Source organism: Schistocerca gregaria, chromosome 7 (assembly GCF_023897955.1).
Source record: "Schistocerca gregaria isolate iqSchGreg1 chromosome 7, iqSchGreg1.2, whole genome shotgun sequence".
In the NCBI taxonomy this organism is placed as follows: Eukaryota; Metazoa; Arthropoda; class Insecta; order Orthoptera; family Acrididae; genus Schistocerca; species Schistocerca gregaria.
In genome coordinates this window covers 121,890,042-121,909,577 of record NC_064926.1, presented here as the reverse complement: position 1 = coordinate 121,909,577, position 19,536 = coordinate 121,890,042, and the positions used below count along the sequence as shown (strand labels likewise).

The 19,536-nt window shown below is 39.7% G+C and overlaps 1 protein-coding gene across 1 annotated transcript in view; it reads right to left on the bottom strand.

Moving 5' to 3' along the window:
• Window positions 1-19,536, bottom strand: part of LOC126282523 (apoptosis-inducing factor 1, mitochondrial) — a 95,451-nt gene that overhangs the window by 21,302 nt on the left and 54,613 nt on the right. Inside the window, exon 9 of the mRNA XM_049982190.1 lies at window positions 19,387-19,498. Coding sequence (XP_049838147.1) covers window positions 19,387-19,498 — 112 coding nt within the window. The remainder of the gene's footprint in view (window positions 1-19,386; window positions 19,499-19,536) is intronic.

Below are 19,536 nucleotides of genomic sequence, written 5' to 3'. Positions count from 1 at the left end.
TTGTGATCGCTTTGAGACTGCTGGTGTTTCACTACCATGCTGGATATCTGGTGCAAAGAAGTTCACTGTCATCGTCAAACCAGAAATCGACACTGCATACCGCATGGTGGGAAATGCAACCAGGAAGGTGTCCTCGTCCAAGAGATGACTGCAATGCAACAACGAGAAAGTGGGCTAAGGATCTCAATGCACGATGGACACAATGCACCTTTTAAGGTGCCCTTCCCCAATTGGGAAAATTTTGAAGAATGGAGGTCAAACCCTAAAGGGGACCATCACATAAAGGCTGAAACATGTGAAACTCCTTTTAGTCGCCTCGTACGACAGGCAGAAATACCTTGGGCCTATCCTAACCCACCGGACCCGCAGGGGGACATTTTATTGTCTGCACTGTTAAGGGCGGAATACTTTTTGCAGCTTGATGGTATCCAATGCACAACACCAAACTCTGCTCTCTTAACATCTCAAGAGGCCCAAAGGCTTAAATTGACTCTCTCTGTAACAGAAGTACATTACTTAGGTGCCATGGACAGATGGCAAGCAATGCATTACATGATATGACTGTTCTAGATTTAAACATGATTAGTTCTGAAACTTCCTGGAAGATTAAAACTGTGTGCCGGACCGAGGCTCTAATTCGGGACCAACAGGGTCCTGAGTTCGATTCTCGATCCAGCACACAGTTTTAATCTTCCAGGAAGTTTCATATCAGCGCACACTCTGCTGTAGAGTGAAAATTTCATTCATGATTAATGCTATTCCGCAAGACATATCGACTACCACCTTGCAGATGTGTAGTAAGTGGCCCCACTCCGTGCAGATCACTCTACAAACACCAGTAATTTCTGAATGGAAGACATTTATGTAGTCTAGCAGGAACACAATTAATAGTGAGAGAAATGCTACAACTTTATGGTTATTCATTAATTCACCACCAAATGACTACAACATGGTTTCACAACTTTACATTATGCTGTGAACGAAAGTAGCAAGGTGCCACATTTGCCAATCCAATCCCTTTCTCATCAACACTGTATGGATCACTGACATCAGATTTATGAATTACCTTATTTAGCTGAATACAAGATGATCATGCCTATAAGATGACCACCTTTTTTTAAGAGGCTCCTTGAAGAAAATTTAGTTTTCAACATTTTCTGACTAACAAAAAACAAAACTTTTTATTTATGTAAGGTATCTGTCTAAAAAGTTACCAATGCATCTATTCTTAACTTACACCATTTATTCGCTGTCTACATTTTGGCAATACAAGTAGAAATACAATGGACAAAAGGGAAGGGTTTAGATATCTTCATTGCCCTTTTTGTTTACTATTGTCTGTGGTTTCACCATTTTTAATCACCATCGACATGATAGCAACAGGACTTCTGTAAAACTGTATCTTCATCGTCACAAATATTTGGCTCTTTCTTCCGAATATGTTGCAGTTTCTGAGGATATGATTACAGTGAGACCTGAGAACAGAGCTTTTTTCTTAACACACCGTGAATTCCATTTTTATACTGACATGAGAAAGTCACAATGTCCCTTACAGCCTGCTGCTGTCTCATTAGCTGTGTAGAACCAGTAGCTGACACACCCTCTATTGCTCCCGTCATACCTCACACTGAGCACTGACAGCATTGCTGCATGAAGTATGTAAGTATGCCACTGGACCCAAGCTACACTTTTATCATCTCCTGCAGAAATGTACGCTGTTGTTGACTACCAGTTGAATTTCGAAGTTAATGTAATTCTGAGTACAAACAGATTCAGGCAAACTGAAGTTTAAACATGGTAGATGTCCATAAAAAGCCAAACTATGCAGTATGCGAAGTATGCAGTATACATTCCCATGGTTGCCAGCACGACAAACTTTGCTGCCCACTCACCACTCTCCTTCCCCCACTGATCTTAGACCTCAGCAAAGCTATTGTCTTTGTTCCCCTCCAACCCTTACGCAGTGCTGTGGTTGTGCAACAGTGAACCACAGATGGCAACAACTTCTAGGATGCAGGTCATATGCAAAAATAGCAACTAGTACATGAATAAAAGATCACAATCACAATTCAGTCCAATTCTTGAACTTCTGCCATCCTGGGAGCTAATGACAGCTGTTGGTATTGCAGGTCTTCCCGCTGCAATTTATTCTTGCGATAACAATTTCTGTCAGTTTAATGTGATGCATTTCATTTATTGGACATTCAGTTCTGGATTAATTGTCTTTCTCGTTTCATCTGGATGTCACCATCTTGTTCTAAGGCTGATTAAAAGCTGGTGCCATTTTTCCCTGGTGTCATAATATGTGAATAGGGATGGAATTATTTATTTGATACCCATCTGATGAATCAATTGTGTCTCATAACCAAATAAAATGTTGATTTGGGTTCAGCATTAAGTAATGGTCTTATAAGAACAAGATTTTCTTCTCTGAATGTTAACTTTGCTTAAAAAACCAAACTTTTATTGCAAACCTGTTCAAATACAACAAAAGTTTGTACGTCGGTAGAATTTAATGCTGCTTCATCCTGTGCTTCACAAAATTGTCAATTTTTTAAGCAGAGCATTAGGTTGTTGTGGTTAGTTCATGGTTTCTCAAGTATCCCTTGCCCTAGTGGAATGAGTCAAATGTAATGTGACTAAGTTTAGATGCAAGCACTTTGGCGTATCTGAAAATCTCGAGCCTATTCGAATGAAAGCACCGTTTACTAAGCGCAACCTTTACAAATTCTTCAAAATAAATTTGTGGAAAGTCTCAGTATCCAAAGACACCTCAATATTAATCTATTACAGCCCTGTATTTTTGGAATGTTTTTGGGAAAAAAAGACTGTATCTTACAGTCGGGTAAATTTGATAAGCACATCCATTGTTTATGGGAATGTACTTTATGTCACTTAACAACTGCAAGTAAGTACCCAATGAACTGAAACTAACTCCACTATATCAGCACAAGCTCAATCAAGTTATTTTGTCTATTTAAGGAAGATAATTGGACAGGAAATGCTGGGGAGATATAGTCTGTCTTAAACTGAAAAGTGAGCAGCATTCACAGGAGAGAAAGTCCTCCGAGCATTACAGAACAGTATGCACAAATTTACATAGATTCTGTCCATATACGGTTCTAGTGATACTATTGTGGAAAATAAACGCAGTGTGTCACCAGTTATTCGTAAGCCAAGCTACAAAAGCGTCTATGTAACTTTGTGAAACACCCTGTAGCTGCTTTTTTTGTGTGCTAGAGGGAATGGCAAATTCCTTCTCACTCTTCATTTTGCAGAACTATGATGACTACAATCTGGCAAACTACCTTCCTCCATGTTTCTAACTGCCACCTCCTCCTTTCCACCCTGTTACATCCCCAGAACACAATCTATACCTTAATTTGATTCTACTTGCTCTTAGGTGTGATACAAAAATTTAAAATCTGTTTTTAACACATGCTGTTTAACAGTGTACATTAATTCTGCACCATTAAAACACTATTTTGAATAATCTGCAGTTTTTCATTCACTATAACGAGGAAACCGTTAATTGTAAAGAAAATATGAATTTGACCTTTTCTGGAGAAAATTTGTAGTAGTTCAATTTCGTACTAGGAAACATTTATCCTTGTAATTTACATGAAAAATCTAAACAAACAACTTTTTACCCCCCAACCCCACTGGTCAGGACTTAGTATTTATTCAGGACACCCCCCCCCCCCCCTCACCCACCAATGTACAAAAATCTACAACTGCAACATTTTTTGGTCTTTGCTCACTGAGCTATAAATTAATTTAATTTGGCCTTTTCTTAAAACAGAGCGACCTTCTGCAAAACTGACATCTAGCTCTGTAATACTGTCTTCAAACAATGAAAACTCCAGGTGAAACTGGCAACAATGTTGGAAAATTTGTGAGTGACTTAATTCTGCCTTTCTGCATCTCAATGTGTCTTCTTCACGGCAAGTAGCAGTCTATCTTTTCCTACATTGGTAATATTATCCTCAAAATTTGATACTTGTCAAATCCACAAATAATTTGACAGATGCTGTCTACTCCAAACAAACTTCTCCCTCAATTCTTGGCATTTGTGGTAAATATACTTGCTATCATACTGATTAAGTACATCATATGCTAACTCTGACAGTTACTTTCACTTTTTTCAATTGTATCATTAGCTTGGTTCACAAGTGGATGTTCTATGCCATCTTAACTGGAATCAATACTCTTGATCTTCAGAAACAGTAAATGGCTTTACTTTTCATTATACAGTAGAATGCATCAAGTAACTTTAACTACTACTCTTTCTGAAATAATTCTCTGAAGTGAGAGCCAACTTAAACAATTCTCTCTAAATAGCATTCACAATAGCTTTTGCATAACCTTCTCAAACTCATCTATGTTTTGTCCACATCCCACACCCCAATTTCAGTCAGTTTCCTTGCCACACAATTTATGTGCTGTGACACCACTACTGCGAAATGTCAGATCCATCTTCTTACAACTATTTACTCCAATCTCATCACACATGCAAGATCTATTTCATCCGAGAAAAAGTAGCTTGTCATAACATGTGTACAGTTATTAGCTTGTCATAACACATGTTAAGTATCAGCTGATAATACCATTTTTGAAGTTTTCTAGGTCAACACGATGGCTAAATTGACATTCAGGTAAGGTGTTTCCATTTTATGACACACACTTTCACAAGTGAAAAAGAAAGGCGAATTTATCAGTTTGAAGTAAGGAACCAGGCTTGAAAAGATACGAGTCGAAAGTTACAAAGTCAGACATGATGTGGCTTATCAACCAACAGCAGAATACAAAAAATTCTAGATATTTCCTCAACGTAGTAAAACTGATGTACTACATACACAATAGCCATCACTGCCGAGTAGGCAAATCTGACCAACATCCTGATGTACATTATGGAGGGTGGGTACAAAAAACTTTACTACTGCACTGCTGATGGTGTGGTATGTTTACTCACATGGACAGTTCAGATGTGGAGGCCCATAGGAGTAGTCTTTCTGACAACTGCTATGAATGGGTCACAAAAGTTGGTGGAAAAATGTAAGAATTACAGATGTACTTGTTCTTTAATTTGTATCCTCATCAGCAGACCAAGCATTAATGTGGAACTTTTCTAATTTTTGCTTATAGTGCAAACAAACCAAATTCATTGTCATCTGAAATACAAATTTTCATAGTCACCAAATATCAGAACTTTATCTCACAAAGCAGCAATGAAAGTGGTGAAAGAGCTTTATAGGTCACAAGATCCACATAAGGTGGCAATTGATCTTCTACTCAACGACCTTCGCTATTCAACTAGTGAGACAACACAATGACTACTATGCCTTATTCAGCCCTACTTGAATTAATGGATTTATGTTATTTCTTTATATGAAGCATCACGTCTTTCACTTAAGTTATACATGTTGGTGCTCCCTGTTAAGTATCACATTGTGCCATACTGAATTTCATCATGAACTGTATGTCACATGTATAATGTTATACACAGTTCTCACTCCAAAATAATAGCAGCTACAAATTTCATCGCAGATGGAATCAAAATCCCAACTGATACTTTCAATTTTAGCTTTTGGATGGCAGAGAGCTGGATCACACCATTAGCGAAGATAATTTCAATAGGGTTGTCCTCCATGGTCCAGGCATTATATCTCATTTTTCTGGAATCTCATACTTAATCATAACATTCAAGTGACACATATACTGGACACCATTTTGATGCCTTCTCACACAACAGAAAACTCAGTGATATTTTTTATTGTGAGTATGAAATCCTGCCATTGACTTTTAGTTCTCCTTACTACAATCTCATTCAGCAATTGAAACCTGAAACAATGCAATTTTCTCTGTATTCCATTTTTTAAATGCCACAATGCATGAAGTCTACTCTTGTTTCAAGAACAGCTCTACTCACTCACCAGGACAAATAATTTCGATAGTGGTGACAATGATTCCATTCTTAAATTTACATGCAGCTAATCTGGCTTTAATAACTTAATATTTAGAATGTAATCAAACAATGGAAAATCCAGGATGGAAGACAACAATATTAGAGAAGGAAAGTTGCTACTCACCATATAGAGGAGATGCCAAGTCATGATAGGCACAACAAAAAGATTCACAGATCCCAGTCCCACATACTGTTCCTGCGTTGTTGCTTGGCTCACGAAATCCTCCCCTAATGGCCTTACCATCAAATTACCAACCTCTGGTTGCCACCATTCCTTCCACAATGACCTCCTCCTGTTCACATTCAGACAATCTTTAGCCCTCACCCACGTAGCCCTGCAAAACCATATCAACCAAGCCCAATCCTCCTTGCAGAACCCTTCTCTCCCTCTGCAACATTCTCCTATGTAATCTCATATTCCTGGAACCCATAACACACTTTGAATCTCTTGCCCTGCAGGAACTTGTGCAAAATGCACAATGCCACCTCAAAAAGCTCCCCATCCTGCTTACTTTCTATTCCCGCCTCGGGGTACTACTGTCCACCACCTCTACAACCCCCAAACTTCCCTCACATCCCCCCCCCCCCCCCCCCCCCCATAGCTGACAAACCCTGTGTTGCAATTCTACTACACTTACCCAAAACTCCCTTCCACCACCACACAGAACCCAGAACATAAACAGACCCGCAACACAGTCGTGAACATTTCCTCCAGAAGCTTCAGTCCTACAGAAATATCAGTCCTTTCCAACGGCCTCACCTTTTGCCCCGCTCCCAAATTCAATCATGCAAGTCTAGTTAAAGACCTCCTCTTCTTCTCCTGGTCCCTACAGTGGAAACACATTTTCGCCACCAACCCGACCAATCAGACTCAACCAAAGACCAATATTGAACCTTTCCTAACTCAGTTCACTCCTCTATCCAACCATGATCCACTCCCACTGTCTCCAAACCACCCCCTGTTAACTTTCCAGAATTTCCTAACCTCGAACCTTGCCTCACCATCATTTCCAAAATCCCTCAGCATGCAAACTAATGTTGCATCCACAGAAAGAATTGCAGTCCACCATCTAAAAACTGATCCCAACCTTATAATCCTACCTGTGAGCAAAGGCTCCACCACTGTTGTTTTTAATCGCAAGGATTACGTGGCAGAAGGACTCCGTCAGCTGTCAGATACTTCCACCTACAAACCTTGCCACAGTGATCCCATATTCCAGTAATCCAGCAGGATCTCCAGTCACTACTCAGATCCTTAGGCCCATCCCAGAACCTCTCCCCAGAGTCCATCTCTCTACTTACCCCTACCACTCCCCGCACTCCCACTTTCTACAGCCTTCCGAATGTCCATAAATCCAACTACTCAGTATGCCCCATTGTGGCTATACTCCTATATAAAAGATACCAAGCAGTTCCTCACCAACTCTCCACAGTTCCTGTCCCTTTAACACACAGTGCCCTGCTTGTCACTACTGATGCCACCTCCCTGTACACTAATATTCCTAATGCCCGTGGTCTTACTGCTATCGAACACTACCTTTCCAGATGCCCTATGGATTCCAAACTAACAACTTCCTTCCTAGTCGCCATGACCAACTATATCCTCACCTACAGTTACTTCTCCTTTGAAGGCATTACCTACAAACAAATCCAGGGTACAGCTATGGGCACCCACGTGCACCATCCATCCTAAAAACCCAGAATCCTAAACCCCTCACCTGATTCAGAGTCATTGATGACATCTTTGCTATCTGGATTGAACGTTAGGACACCCTATTCACATTCCTCCCTAGAACCTCAACAACAACTCTCTTATTTGCTTCACCTGGTCCTACTCGTTCAACAAGACATCTTCCTAGATGTTTACCTCCACCTAAGAGATGGCTACATTAGTACTTCCATCCATATCAAACCACTAACCACCAGCAATACCTCTACTTCAACAGCTGCCACCCTTTCCATACCAAGAAGTCCCTTCTGTACAGTCTAGCCACCTGTGGTAATCGCATCTGCAGTGACGAGCAGTCCCTCTCAAAATATAGCAAGGGTCTCACTGAAGCCTTCACTGACCATAATTAACCTCCCAACCTTGTACAAAAACAAATCTCTCATGCCAGTCTCCCACCATCTCCAAATGTCCCACAGACCGGCCACAAAGGAACATTCCCCTCGTAACTCAGTACCACCTGGGACTGGAGTAACTGAATTAGATCCTTTTACCAGGGTTTCGATTACCTCTTGCCGTGCCCTGAAATGAGAGATGTCCTGCCCACTATCCTTCCCTCCTACTACAGTGGTATTCTGCCATCCACCAAACTTACACAATACACTCGTTCATCTTTACACAACCCCTGTTGCCAAACCCCGTACCTCATGGCTCATACCCTTGAAATAGACCTAGATGCAAGACCTGTCCCATACATCCTCCTACCACCACCTACTCCAGTCCGGTCACTAACACCACCTATACCACCAAAGGCAGGGCTACCTGTGAAATCAGTCATTTTCTTTACAAGCTAAGCTGCAACCACTGTGCTGCATTCTATGTAGTCATGCGAACTGTGGCCATAAAACAAGTGGACCACCCTGTTGCTGAACAGGCTGCCAAACTTGATATCCCTCATCTCAATGACTGCTTCACAGCCTGTGCCATATGGATTCTTCCCACCAACACCATGCTTTACTGAATTGCCCAAGTGGTAAATTTCCCTGAAATACATCCCACATTCCTGTAACCCTCCTGGCCTCAACCTTCGTTAATCAGTGTCCTCACTCATCCAGCCCCCTTCCTGTTCCCATTCCAGCACCACACAGCTGTCATTTCACTGCAACACTCAGTCTTTTAATTTCTTTTTATTTCTCTCCTTTCCACAGCTTAACCCCCCTCCTCCTCCCCACCTTATCTCCTGCCCTCCATCTAAACTGGACCACTTCACTGTCTGCCACCCTCCACCATACTATTCCCACCCCTTCCTGCTTTGTTTTTGTGTGTGTGTGTGTGTGTGTGTGTGTGTGTGTGTGTGTGTGTGTGTGTGTGTATTGCTGACAAAGGCCTTAAGGCCAAAAGCTATAATTGTGTGAATTTTTTTGTTGTGCCTATCGCTACTCAGCATCACTGCTATATATTGAGTAGCAACTTTCCTTCTCTAATATTATTCTTTAGAATGCAAAAATCATTATGAAAAACTTGATACATTCTCCACCCAGTGCCATAAATTTCTTTTTCCCCAGATCGATTCACAACCTCATCATTTGTTATTTGATCTATCCATCTACTCTTCAGCATTCTCCTATAACATCACATTTCAAAAGCTGCTTTTCTCTTCTTGTCTGAATTTCCCTTCTTTCCTGTAAGATTACACTCCACAGAAGTATCTTCACGAGAAAGATCCCAACAAATTTATTTTTTATGTTAACAAATTCTTCTTTTCAAAAATGTTTTCTTATTATTGGCAGTCTGCATTTCATATCTGTTGTATTCTCGCTACTTCAACCATCATCAGTTATTTTGCTGCCCAAATGGAAAACACATTTATTTTAGTGTCTCATTCCCTAATCTCCTTACCTAAGCATCAACTGATCCACTTCAACTTATTTCCATTATCTTATTTTTACTTTTAATGACATTTGTCTTATAATCTCTTTTCAAAAGATTATCCATTCCATTCAACTGCTCTTCTATGTCCTGAGTCTCCTTTGACAGAATTGTCTCATATCAGCAAACTCAAAATTTTTCCTTTGGTTTCCTTCACACACAGTTTAATAAGAACTGGAAGGTCCTGTTGTGACAACATTAAATTTTGTCATTTAACTCCCCTGTATTTCAGAAACCAGTGAACCAACTTACATGAAACCTTTACAGAACATGTTCATCTTTTGAATCTGCAGTTCCTGTCTTTTCTTTCCACATTTGCTGTTGCTGTTAAATTATAGGATAGGGGTTACACTTTTTTGCAAGCACACTGTTTTTTCTTTTTACCCAAAAATGTTTCAGCACCTCTGTGCCATCATCAGCGGGTTTTTATTTATTGAAAACGTGATTTTGCGTTAATGTATTCAGATTCTGTTATGGGGGTCTTCTATTGCTTTATGTGATGTGTGTGTATGTTTTGTTTTGGTCCTTTTTTCCAGTAGGTTTTCTTCATGTTTGGTGAGATTGATGTCAGTTATATTGATGACTGTCATGGAGTTGATGTTTTTGATAGTGGTGACTAGTTGTAGTGGGTATGCTTGTGCTGTTTATGATTCTCTTTAGCTTTTTGGTTTTGTTTATTCTGTTTTTCTTGCATTATTTTCTGTATGTGTGCCTTCTCCCTTTCTCGTATTTGTTCAAACTGGGCTGATATTGCAAATTTATTGGCCACTTCTATATATGTTTTTTACAGTTTGTTGATGAGTAACTAGTTTTTTTTTAGTGTGTAGTTCCCTAATTTCATGTTTTATCCACATAATCTTCGCTTGGTGCAGATGACATGCTATTTAGAGAGTTTCTTTTATATAGTCTGAAATTACATTACGAGTTAGACAATTTTTATTAAACTAAATGTTAAGGGTTGTCTTCTGAAGTTTCATTATGGTGTTCCAATATTTATTGCAGAGCTTGCTGGAGAATGCCTCCCTGGGTGACAAAATATTTATCTTTTGAATCCGCAGCTCTTGTCCTTTCTTTCTGCATTTGGGTTAAATTATAGGAAAAAAGGACTGAAACAACATTGAAACAGACGTATCACATAAAACAATAGAAGCTCTTATAACAGAATCTGAACACATCAATGTAAAATCACGTTTTTAATAAACAAAAACCCACTGACAATGGAACAGAGGTGTTGAAACATGTTTGGGTAGAAAGAAACTGCAATGCGTTTGAAAAATGGTGGAACCCATATCCTGTAAATTACAAGTTGTGTTCTGACTCTACAGAACTAATATCAATGCATTTTAGCCACCACTCACAGAAATAAAATTTTTTAATCACATGGTTAAAATGGTGTAATTGTTTGTACTTTCTTCTAAATAATTTTAATTACACTTAACATTATGTTTTCCTTTTAGTTCAGTGACTCAGGATACGTATGTTGCTACTCCCTGAAAATCTGAACAGTTTACTCTAAGTGGTTTCCCAGATTTAGGGAAAAATGTGACAAAATGTAAATTTTGAGGGACAGCTTGTAAAGTTTCAAAAGCCTTAAACTTAGAAAATATGGGCTTTATTTTTGTTTTACTCACTCAGAAGTACTCTTATATCATGCAGTGTATCATCCTGTTGACCTTTCTCCATGGTGGTTGTTTTTTTCTTCTTTCTGGACTCCTTAGTGGCCAGTTGTGCTGCATATTCTGCTTTATCAATGCAATCATTGTCCATCTGTTCAATTTCTCTGATGCAAGATTAATTACCATATGCTGCAGCACTTTCACCCTACGAATGTTGCAATCACTAAAAACAGTAACAGCACCACTGATCCCCAAATTTAATGTCTTCATACTAAAAAAAAACTTTTTTGTTTTCGCTGAGTCCACTTGAGATTATTGAAAGACCCATTTGCATTTTAGTTCTGACCACGCATACGCTTCTTCAGTAATTCAGGATACGCTTCTTCAGTAATTCTGGATTTGCAAGGTCTCTGTAAATAAGTTTCATGACATCCATGACTGTTGCTGGCATGGAAAGTTTATGGACGTGTGAACTGTTTGAGTACTGGGCATTGCAACAATTGCACCACGAGTCTGATCTGGCAGGGCAAAGTTAGTGTACTGGTTTTTCGTCTGCTGACGAGTCTTTGTAAGAAGGTAGCCCATATTGACTGCTCATTTTTAACAAATCACCAGTATTATTTCTAATGGCCATTTCTTGGTTTGTAAATAATTTTTTTTTTGTCAGCATACCTCTTATAGTTTTGCCATAAGAAATTTTCTTGTCTCTCAAAACTTTGTTTCAGCTCCCTTAACCTTCTGCCCATCCTCTTCTGAAATGACCAACACGTTCCAGTTCTGTGATAAGATTATGACAGATTATCTACTACAATGTTATATGCTTTTGTGCGCCCATCTCCTAAGAACTTAGTTTAACAGTTTCAGCAGCCTCAATACCACCACTTGTTCCTTCATAATTTCTGTCAGAAGCATGTTGTCATTCATTCAACAAACGTTTTGTTACAATCTGGAAGTCTATTACCTCTCCAGTATCAACACTGGTCACTTTAGCAAAAGAATTCTTAGAAATGTAGCTGCACTTCTGCTAAGTGCCATCAAAAGCTGCTGGTTTGTCAGTCATATCCTTATTTATTTCAACATATTTGTTTGCACCACCCTTCACCGACCCGCATGCAACAGATCCCACAGCAGCTTCAATAAATCGTGTATACTTGTTAATTTTACATGGGTGTGGCATATTCATCATAGCACACATCGTTTCTCTTGCAGTATATCTTTGCGAGTAGCCTATAAGGCCACCTTATATGATGTTGTTGTTGTTGTTGTTGTTGTTGTTGTTGTGGTCTTCAGTCCTGAGACTGGTTTGATGCAGCTCTCCATGCTAGTCTATCCTGTGCAAGCTGCTTCATCTTCCTGTACCTACTGCAACCTACATCCTTCTGAATCTGCTTAGTGTATTCATCTCTTGGTCTCCCTCTACGATTTTTACCATCCACGCTGCCCTCCAATACCAAATTGGTGATCCCTTCATGCCTCAGGACATGTCCTACCAACTGATCCCTTCTTATAGTCTAGTTGTGCCACAAACTTCTCTTCTCCCTATTCAGTACTTCCTTATCAGTTACGTGATTACCCACCTAATCTTCAACATTCTTCTGTAGCACCACATTTCGAAAGCTTCTATTATCTTCTTGTCCAAACTAGTTATCTCCATGTTTCACTTCCATACATGGCTACACTCTGTACAAATACTTTCAGAAATGACTTCCTGACACTTTATACTTGATGTTAACAAATTTCTCTTCTTCAGAAACGCTTTCCTTACCATTGCCAGTCTACATTTTATATCCTCTCTACTTCGACCATCATCAGTTATTTTGCTCCCCAAATAGCAAAACTCCTTTACTACTTTAAGTGTCTCATTTCCTAATCTAATTCCCTCAGCATCACCCGATTTAATTCGACTACATTCCGTTATCAACGTTTTGCTTTTGTTGATGTTCATCTTATATCCTCCTTTCAAGACACTGTCCTTTCCGTTCAACTGCTCTTCCAAGTCCTTTGCTGTCTCTGACAAAATTAAAATGTCATTGGGGAACCTCCAAGTTTTGTTTTTTTTCCCTTCTCCCTGGATTTTAATACCTACTCCAAATTTTTCTTTTGTTTCATTTACTGCTTGCTCAATATACAGATTGATTAACATTGGGGAGAGGCTGCAACCCTGTCTCACTCCCTTCCCAACCACTGCTTCCCTTTCATGTCCCTCGATTCTTATAACTGCCATCTGGTTTCCGTACAAATTGTTAATAGCCTTTCGCTTCTTGTATTTTACCCCTGCCACCTTTAGAATTTGAAAGAGAGTATTCCAGTCAACATTGTCAAAAGCTTTCTCTAAGTCTACAAATGCTAGAAACATAGGTTTGCCTTTCCTTAATCTTTCTTTAAGGTAAGTCGTAAGGTCAGTATCGCCTCACGAGTTCCAACATTTCTACGTTATCCAAACTGATCTTCCCAGAGGTCGGCTTCTACCAGTTTTTCCATTCGTCTGTAAATAATTCATGTTAGTATTTTGCAGCTGTGGCTTATTAAACTGATAGTTCGGTAATTGTCCCATCTGTCAACACCTGCTTTCTTTGGGATTGGAATTATTACATTCTTCTTGAAGTCTGAGGTTATTTCGCCTGTATCATACATCTTGTTCACCAGATGTTAGAGTTTTGTCAGGACTGGCTCTCCCAAGGTCGTCAGTAGTTCTAATGGAATGTTATCTATTCCCGGGGCCTTGTTTCGACTCAGGTCTTTCAGTGCTCTGTCAAACTCTACACGCAGTATTGCATCTCCCATTTCATCTTCATCTACATCTGCTTCCATTTCCATAATATTGTCCTCGAGAACATCGCCCTTGTATAGACCCTCTATATACTCCTTCCACCTTTCTGCTTTCACCTCTTTGCTTAGAACTGGGTTTCCATCTGAGCCCTTGATATTCATACAAGTGGCTCTCTTTTCTCCAAAGGTCTCTTTAATTTTCCTGTAGGCTGTATCTATTTTACCCCTAGTGAGATAAGCCTCTACATCCTTACATTTGTCCTCTAGCCATGCCTGCTTGGCCATTTTGCACTTCCTCTCTATCTCATTTTTGAGACGTTTGTATTCCTTTTAGCCTGCTTCACTATTTACTGCATTTTTGTATTTTCTCCTTTTATCAATTAAATTCAATATTTGTTCTGTTACCCAAGGATTTCTAATAGCCCTCGACTTTTTACCTACTTGATCCTCTGCTGCCTTCACTATTTCATCCCTCAGAGCTACCCATTCGTCTTCTACTGTATTTCTTTCCCCCATTGCTGTTAATTGTTCCCTTATGCTGTCCCTGAAACTCTGTACAACCTCTAGTTTAGTCAGTTTATCCAAGTCCCATCTCCTTAAATTCCCATCTTTTTGCAGTTTCTTCAGTTTTAATCTACAATTCATAACCAATAGATTGTGGTCAGAGTCCACATCTGCCCCTGGAAATGTCCTAGAATTTAAAACCTTGTTCCTAAATCTCTGTCTTATCATTATATAATCTATCTGATACCTTTTAGTATCTCCAGGATTCTTCCATCTATACAACCTTCTTTTATGATTCTTGAACCAAGTGTTAGCTAAGATTAAGTTATGCTCTGTGCTAAATTCTAACAGACGGCTTCCTCTCATTTCTCTCCGCCAATCCATATTCACCCACTATGTTTCCTTCTCTCCCTTTTCCTTCTCTCGAATTCCAGTCACCCATGACTATTAAATTTTCGTCTCCCTTCACTACCTAAATAATTTCTTTTATCTCATCATACATTTGTTCAATTTCTTCATCATCTGCAGAGCTAATTGGCATATAAACTTGTACTACTATAGTAGGCATGGGGTCGTGTCTGTCTTAGCCACTATGCGTTCACTATGCTGTTTGTAGTAGCTTACCCGAATTCCTATTTTTTTATTCATTAATTAAACCTACTCCTGCATTACCCCTATTGTATTTGTAACCCTGTATTCACCTAACCAGAAGTCTTGTTCCTCCTGAGACCGAACTTCACGAATTCCCACTATATCGAACTTTAACCTAGCCATTTCCCTTTTTAAATTTTCTAACCTACCTGCCGATTAAGGGATCTGACATTCCATGCTCCAATCCGTAGAACGCCAGTTTTCTTTCTCCTGATAACGACGTCCTCTTGAATAGTCCTCGCCCGGAGATGGGGGACTATTTTACCTCCGGAATATTTTACCCAAGAGGACGCCATCATCATTGAATCATACAGTAAAGCTGCATGCCCTCGGGAAAAATTATGGCTGTAGTTTCCCCTTGCTTTCAGCCGTTCGCAGTACCAGCACAGCAAGGCCGTTTTGGTTAATGTTACAAGGCCAGATCAGTCAATCATCCAGACTGTTGCCCCTGCAACTACTGAAAAGGCTGCTGCCCCTCTTCAGGAACCACACGTTTGTCTGGCCTCTCAACAGATACCCCTCCGTTGTGGTTGCACCTACGGTACAGCTATCTATATGATTGAGGAAAGGTCCATGGTTCACGGAGGGAGGCCACCTTATGTGTCCTTCAAAAAATTGTCTTTACATTTAACAGAATTCCAAAATAAATGAGTATATTGACAACTGGCACAATCATGATAAATTTTCTGGCTAGTCCATTTGATACATCCTTGTCTTCATGTAAACTAACTGGTCGTCCCACTACTTTACAACACAAACATTCACCTAACAGCTTTGTTAAGATGTTTTAATCTATAACAATATAACCTAGCCTACCTTCCGTATCGCTTTCTTTTTCAGAAAACTGAAATTTAATTGGGAGAATGTATTCAGAAATTCAAAAGTTCAGCACGTTAACCTTGCCCTCTCTCTGTGCCAAATGACTTCCTATCACACCAGCAGCTGAACACAAAAACAAATTGGTGCAGCCCTGTGAACTTACACAGAATGTTAACCCGTATTACGCACATCTCTTTTTGACACACATTTACAATGTAATTTCAGTTTCTTATGTCCAATATCACAACAAACACCAATGGAAAACATTAAAATTAGATGTATCAAGATACACCTTTAGTAATTAAGAAAACAAAAAACAACACACCATGAAAGAATTATCTGAATGGGATGGAAAGCAGTAGGTGTGATGTATATGCAGAAAAAACAAATGATTATGGTTTTTGAAAAATTAGATGATTCATGCTAGAGAAACAGCTTCACAAATTTAAAAAGTCGGGAATGCGTAGATCCATCTCTGGTTCTTACACAAGCAGTTATTTGGCTTGTCACTGATTGATAAGAGTATCTGGATGTCATCCTGAGGAATATCGTGCCAAATTCTGTCCAAGTGGCATGTGAGATCGTCGGAATCCTGAATTGGTTTGCCGGCTTTGCCCATTATTCTCCAAACATTCTTAACTAGGGAGAGATCTGTTGACACTGCTGGCAGAGGCAGAGTTTGGCAAGCAAGAAGAAACATGATAAAAACCTCTTGCCATGTGGATGCGGGCATTATTTTGATGAAATGTAAGCCCGGCATGACTTCCTATGAAGGGCAACAAAATAGGCAAACAATACCTTTGACGTACTACTGTGCTGTGTCCTGCTATAAAAGATGTGGTACCCCAGACTGTCAGCCCTGGTTGTCAGGCCCTATGAGGGGTGACTGACAGGTTGGTATCCCACCTCTGTCTGAGATGTGACTAGAAACGTCTTCACTGGTCACCAGAGCTCAGTCCGAAGTAGAACTTATCACTGAAGACAATGGTCAAAGAGATTCCAGTCTCATCTGGATATGCCCCAGACAGTGTTGGGATACCCACCTGACTGTCACCCAACACACGGCCCAACAACCAGTTACTTTTTGGCCCATTTCTTTTCACAGTAGAACACCTTTGGTTCTCTTACACGGCATACTTACAGCACAGCTGTTATGTCTATGACATTCTGCTGCCTATTTTGTTGCCCTTCATGGCAAGCCATTCGGAGCTTACTTTTCAGCAATATAATGCCTGCCGCACACAGTTCGAGTTTCTATTGTTTACCTTCGTACTTTGCAAACAATATCTTGGCCAGTAACTAAAGCATATGGCACATTATGAGCAGGGTCCTCCAACCACCTTGCGATTTTGATGACTTAATGTGCCGACTGAACAGAATTTGGCACAATATCACTCAGGAGGAAATCCAACAACTTTTATCAATCAATGCCAAGCTAAATAACTGCTTGCGTAAGGGCTACAGATAGACCATCACATCACTGACTTGCTCATTTCTTGAAGCTGTTTCTCTTGAATAAATCATCCAATTTTGCTGAAATTTTAATCATTTGTTTGTCTGCCTATTTACATATTTCGAGAGGGTGTGTTTCTGGATGAGGTATCTATCATATTGCTTCCCCCTGCTTATACATCTGAGGATATCACGAATGTAAAATTAGAGAGATTCGAGAACGCACAGAGGCTTTCCAGTAGTCGTCCTTCCCGTGAACCATACGCGACTGGAACAGGAAAGGGAGGTAATGACAGTGGCACTCTAAGTACCCTCCGCCACACACAGTTGGGTGGCTTGCGAAGTATAAATGTAGATGTAGATACCTATCAATTTCTGTTCTATTCAGATAATTACTTCGGACAAATATGGTCCACCATGTCCCGTGAGACAAAAATAAAGCCAATGCATACTATAAAATGTGGGATAAAAGCTGGCAGACAACTGCAGATCAATGGAAAGATTTGTTTCTCCACGACAATGATGACTATTTCTTGGCTACTTAGGATCTGACAAAGCACACACTGGCTGGAATTTTTTTTCGACCAGAAACTGTGTTTCACATCAGTATGCATCTTACTGATACCTATTTACAAACTATGAAGCTGTTGTAGAATGAAAATAGGAAGAGAGAGAGAAAAATTAGAGCTGACAATGTATCAGGTTGGTGTATAAGTTCGTATCATTTTTGTTTTGCATGTATGTATTCCAGTTGCTACTGGTTTATTTATCAATTATCATTTCTTATTTGTAGTTCACCGTTACTGTTTGAGTTTACACATTGTCGTTTTGCCATTCGGAGGCAGAAAGCGTAGCTGTGGACACTAGAAAATGGAGTGTCAAGTGGAGAAACTGGAATACTTCAGACTATTTTTCTATCCGAGCTCACAGAAGTGGGGGCAACCAGAAATGTTTTTGCCACGTATGGGGTTATGCCACTGGATAGAGCATGGCAAGAAAATTGTTTTCTTGTTTTAAGGAGCATCATTTTGACATTAGTGACTCTCCACATTCAGAAAGATCTCCATGGTTTGGTGAAGATCAAATATCGTCTACTCTCATTAATCCACTATGCGTAAGTCAGTGTATTCGAGACCTGGCAAATGTGCTGAACTGTAATCATTCCACATTATTTGCATGCAATGGAGAAGGTTTAAAAATCAGGTGTACAGGTACTGCATGCTCTTAGCCGAAATCACAAAAATCCGCAGGTGCCCATATGTGCATATCTCCCTCAACTAGCTAATGAACAACACTGACCATTCCTATCCTGTACCATTACAGAAGGGATGGTATTTTTATGCAAACAGAACAGAAAGAAAGCAATGGTTGAGCCCAAACAAAGAAGCAACTCCTTGGAAAAAGACCTGCACACATATTCACAAAAGATAATGTTAAGCATATAGTGGCACAGCGACAGTGTGGTGTACTGCAAATTGCTTTCCTGAGTCGTAACCATCAATGCTATCATTCATTGTTGACAACAGAGATGTTTTGCAGGTGCAATCCAAGAACAGTGAACAGGAAGACGACGACGACGTGCAGTGTAACACCTGCCTGCTAGATTTTAAGAACACTTTACAGTAGTTGGGTTGCACAGTCATTCTGCACCCACCTTTTCTGTTCATTGTTGAACAACCTTCAAGCAACTTTCTTTCTGGATGAAAATGCACTCCAAACATAGCTTGACAGGTTCCTCGTATCGAAACCAAGACTTCTACAGTTGTAGTATTAAAAAGTTGCCTCAGTATTGGTAGACTGTTGTGAACAGTGAAGGAGAATATATTATTTATGACTGAAGTCTCTGTTATGAGTTATCTTTCGAGTTTATTGAACTTGTGGAAAAATACTATGAACGTATGGACCAACCCGATATGTAGAGACAAATATGAAGAGTCACTGATATTTTCAGGAAAATAAACCACATAGTGCATATCAAAAATTTTCACTCATATTATATATAAAGTCGATCTAACCTGCACCAGTCATGTTTTCACCAGCCAGACGTCCTGAGACAACAGCGTGGTCATGATGCTCAACTCGACGGCGTCCAAATTTCACGTCATAAAAGCATGTGCAGTCACCTGCCTACCACAAGAAACACAGTTACAACATAATTGAATTAA